Source organism: Macadamia integrifolia, chromosome 7 (assembly GCF_013358625.1).
Source record: "Macadamia integrifolia cultivar HAES 741 chromosome 7, SCU_Mint_v3, whole genome shotgun sequence".
NCBI classification, from domain to species: Eukaryota; Viridiplantae; Streptophyta; class Magnoliopsida; order Proteales; family Proteaceae; genus Macadamia; species Macadamia integrifolia.
This window is the reverse complement of record NC_056563.1, coordinates 28708135-28712241: the sequence shown is the minus strand read 5'-3', so window position 1 is coordinate 28712241 and position 4107 is coordinate 28708135. Positions and strand designations below refer to the sequence as shown.

General features: G+C 43.4%; 1 protein-coding gene across 1 annotated transcript; it reads right to left on the bottom strand.

The window, feature by feature from the left end:
- Nucleotides 1–527: 527 nt before the first annotated feature.
- Nucleotides 528–3682, bottom strand: LOC122084683 (probably inactive leucine-rich repeat receptor-like protein kinase IMK2). The gene is made up of 2 exons (XM_042653118.1): nucleotides 1474–3682; nucleotides 528–1324 (listed from the first exon to the last, which is right to left on the bottom strand). The coding sequence occupies exons 1-2, from the start codon at nucleotides 3464–3466 to the stop codon at nucleotides 702–704; spliced, it is 2616 nt and encodes an 871-aa protein (XP_042509052.1). The 5' UTR covers nucleotides 3467–3682; the 3' UTR covers nucleotides 528–701.
- Nucleotides 3683–4107: the final 425 nt, after the last annotated feature.

Sequence of the window (4107 nt, the reverse complement as noted above, 5' to 3'; positions counted from 1 at the left end):
TCTGCCTCCGACAAATGACCATGAATCTCAAGTAAAGATTCCAAATCATGTTGCAGTCTTAGCATTTGCAGGTAATGGATTAGGTGAATCAGGCCAATCCATATCATGTTGCAGTCTTTTCTTTCTTTTGCTTGGTAATGAATTATTTATTCACCCAAAAAAACATCAGGCCAATCCATATCACATTGAATCAGATTGCCTGCCCAATTTAAAGGTGTTAACTGAAATCAGACCTGTGTCAGTTAATGATTCCACCGATTTGATTTTTAAAACATGTAACAAGTCTAAGCATTTTTAATTCTCAAATCACTAATTAAGTTACATATGAATCAGTTCATCATTGCTGTTTCACACATAAGCCTTTTTTTTTGTGGTTTTCCCTTCTTCATTAACTACCTTCTTAATCTTATTATATGTTATTATTGTCTTATCGACCTATCAACTAAATTCTATTGCAGAATTCAGTAAGAAGTATAGATATCTCTGCATTTTACCTCTAAAACTTGGACAAAAGGGGAACTAAGAAGGAAAAAAAAAATATTCTACCCATTAAAAAGATAAACTGGAAGAACATATTTACAGACACAAGAAGGCCCATATGGACCCAAAATTTAAGAATAAAAGAATCATGAACTACTTACCACTGCTACTACTTTCATTCTTCCTAGGTCATTCTACTGTAATGCAAAACAAGTTCTAAGTTATTCACTTGTTGATGGCACTCCAGCACCATCATCACCGGAGCTTGCAGCAGTGGCAGCTATTTCAGGTTTTATCTCTTCCAGTTGCTGGAGCACTTGTTGCACTTCTGGCCTTGCAGCTGGTGAAGGGTCAACACAATGCAGAGCCAATTTCAAGGTGTTGAGCAACTCATCACCCGTGGTTGAAGCATCCCTCATCAGTTCCAGGTCAAAGACCTCATTAGTCCACTCCTCCTTAACAATGGATGCTACCCACTGGGGTAAGTCCACACCATTCATTGCCTGGCCTGGAGACTTCCCTGTAAGAAGCTCCAGTATGATCACCCCAAGGCTGTACACATCTGTCTTTGTAGTGGCCTTCTTGAGCTTTGAGAGCTCGGGTGCTCGGTAGCCTAGTGCACCAGCAGTGGCAATCACATTGGAATTGGCCGCAGTGGTCATGAGCCGAGAGAGGCCATAGTCTGAAATCTTGGCATTGGTGTTCTCATCCAGAAGGATGTTTCCTGAGGTCAGGTTCCCGTGCACCATGTTCTCATTCATATGAAGGTAGCACAAGCCTCTTGTTGTGCCCATGGCTATGTTCATCCTTGTTGGCCAATCGATTGGTGTGTCAGGTCCGCGAGCTGCATAAAATTAGAAATGGTTAGATAGGGAGTTTAATTTCTGGTGATTTTGAACTACTATGAATTTTTTGGCCAATTGAACATCCATCAATGGACAAGAAAAAAAAAAAATTTAACCTTTAAACCAATATTTCAGTGAATGAACTTACCATGGAGGAAAGATGCAAGACTCCCTTTAGGCATAAAATCAAACACAAGAAGCTTTTCACCTTTGGGGCCCAAGTAATAAGCCCTGAGAGCTAAGAGATTTGGGTGTCGAATCTTCCCTAATGCATTCACTTCCACTTCAAATTCTCTTTGGCTTTTGGCAATCTTCTCCCTCAGCCTCTTCACTGCAACTTGTTTCCCATCCTCTAATGTTGCCTTATACGCAGTCCCGTAAGTACTCTTCCCCATTATCTCAGCTGTTGCACACAAAAGATCATCTGCTGTGAACACTAATGGCCCATCAAAATGGACTAATTTCCCTCCTGCCTCACCCCCTGATTCAACTTCAGTTCCTGCAGCAGGTGCACCCTTCTCGCCTCTGGTGGCTGCCGCAGCTGTTCCACCCGTCTGACCATCCTTTGCTTTCGAAGCAGTCCTTTTCCGGATTAAACAGCACAGCAAGATACAACACAATAAAAGCAAAATCGCGAGGAGAGCTCCGGCGGCTATGAGAATTATATCTTTGGTACTCAGTTTGCGGTGGCCGTGCTTGGAAGTCTCTGGTGATGGTGATGGTGATGTTGATGGTGGTGGAGGAGCAGGACAAGGGTTTGAATCACTGTATCCGCAAAGTTGAAGGTTCCCAACAAAAGAGGATGAGTTGAATTTTTCGGATAGGAGAAAGGGAACAGGACCTGAGAGGTGGTTGTAGGAGACATTGAAAGAATTTAGATTGGTCAGATTGGCTAGAGAAGCTGGAATTCCTCCTGTGAGTTTATTTTGGGATAAATCAAGTTGGGTGAGGCTGGAGATGTTCCCAATACTCTCTGGTATGTGGCCTTTGAACTGGTTTCTACTCAGGTTGAGAATAGATAGATTCTGTAATCTGTTCACCTCTTCTGGGATTTGATTGTCAAGATGGTTGCTCTGGAGACTCAATTGAACAAGGGAGGAGAGTTTGCAGAGACTAGCAGAAAAGTTTCCATGAATGGCATTATCAGACAAGTCTAGTGTTTGGAGTCTTGAAAGCCTCCCGATTTCATTGGGTATGGTTCCATTTATCTGGTTATGATTCAGATAAATCTCTTCTAGCCCACTCAACTTGCTCAAAGAAATAGGAATGCTTCCAGAGAAAGAGTTATGATCGAGGGTTAAAGACTGAAGAGTTCCTCCCCAGTTATCAGGAATAGAACCAGAGAGATTGTTGTATTGGAGAGCTAGGAAGGTCAGAGAAGGGGAGCTTGTGATTTCAGCTGGGATCGAACCTGTCAGAGAGTTGAAGCTGAGGTTGAGTCTGTAAAGCTTGGTAGAGTTAGCAAGACTAGCAGGGATTGTCCCGGTTAGCGAATTGTTACTAACATCAAGAGTCTGAAGCAAAGGGCAGGAACCAAGTGAAGGAGGGATTGAACCTGAAAGTTTATTGTTGAAGAGAGTAACTCCTCTGAGATCAGGAAGGTACCCCAGAGAATAAGGAATCATACCCCCAATGTTATTGTCGTGGAGGCTAAGCTTTCGAAGTGCTGGGAGTTGGCCTATCTTCTCGGAGATTCGACCACCCAATCCCTTCCATGGGAGCTGGATCAGTATAACCTGCCCTTTAACGCATTTGATCCCTATCCATCCTCCTGAACAAGCTCCATAGCCGCTATCATTCCAACTCCGCAAGACCCGTTTAGGATCGATTAAATCGTGTTTGAAGGCTTGAAGAGCTTGGTAGTCTGCCTGAGTGACGACGACCCCATCCCACCCTTGGCTCGAGACAGATTGGAAGGTTAACGCCAGTAGTTGAAGAACCAAGAACAGGCGCTTACAGAGGAAGAACTTGTTTGGGAACCCAAAATGCTGAAGTGGGTCTTTGCAGGATGCCTGACTCTTCCATTTCTCCTTCTTTTTACTAGAAATCAGACAATGGGCAGCTTTTGATTTCTTCAGGAGCTGCAGAAACTCTAATGGGTACCTACTAAATCCACTGAAGTCCTGATTTTGATTATCCATGGTCACTAAAAGAACAGTTGCAGATATGTAGAGTACCAGAGAGAGAGAGAGAGAGAGAGAGAGAGAGAGAACAGTTTTGCTTTTCTTCTTCGTTTGATTCTACCCTACTTACTTTACTAGAGAGGGGAATCTATTGAAGAAGAATGAAACAGGGGAGATATCAGAGGGAGAGGGGTTATGTAGATGGAGCGAGGGCGGAGGGTCTGGTAGAGCATGTGAATATCTTAAAAGAGAGAGAGAGAGAGAGAGAGAGAGAGAGAGAATCTTGTTTTTTGGGGAGATAAAATCGGCGACAAAAGTCAGGTGGGATCATGGAGGAAATCAGAGGCGCTATCTCAGTTAAGACTAACGGCTAGTTTTTACTTAATATTTGTTTTGAACAGTAGAGGTGGTGGAGGAGGGATGGAAAGAACATGAGTTAAGGACTGCCTTCCCGGAGCGTCCCTCCAACGGCTATATCTGGTGGGTCCCACTCGGTTGCATTTTTCTCACTTGGAAGTCCACGTAGACGACTGTCTGACGTGGAATGACGGTATCACCTTTCACATTGCCTTTTTCTTTAGATTTGATGACCTCAAAGTTTGTGAGTCTGTGACCCCAACGAGCACATCTTACCAAGCAAAACAGGTGAGACTAAAGAC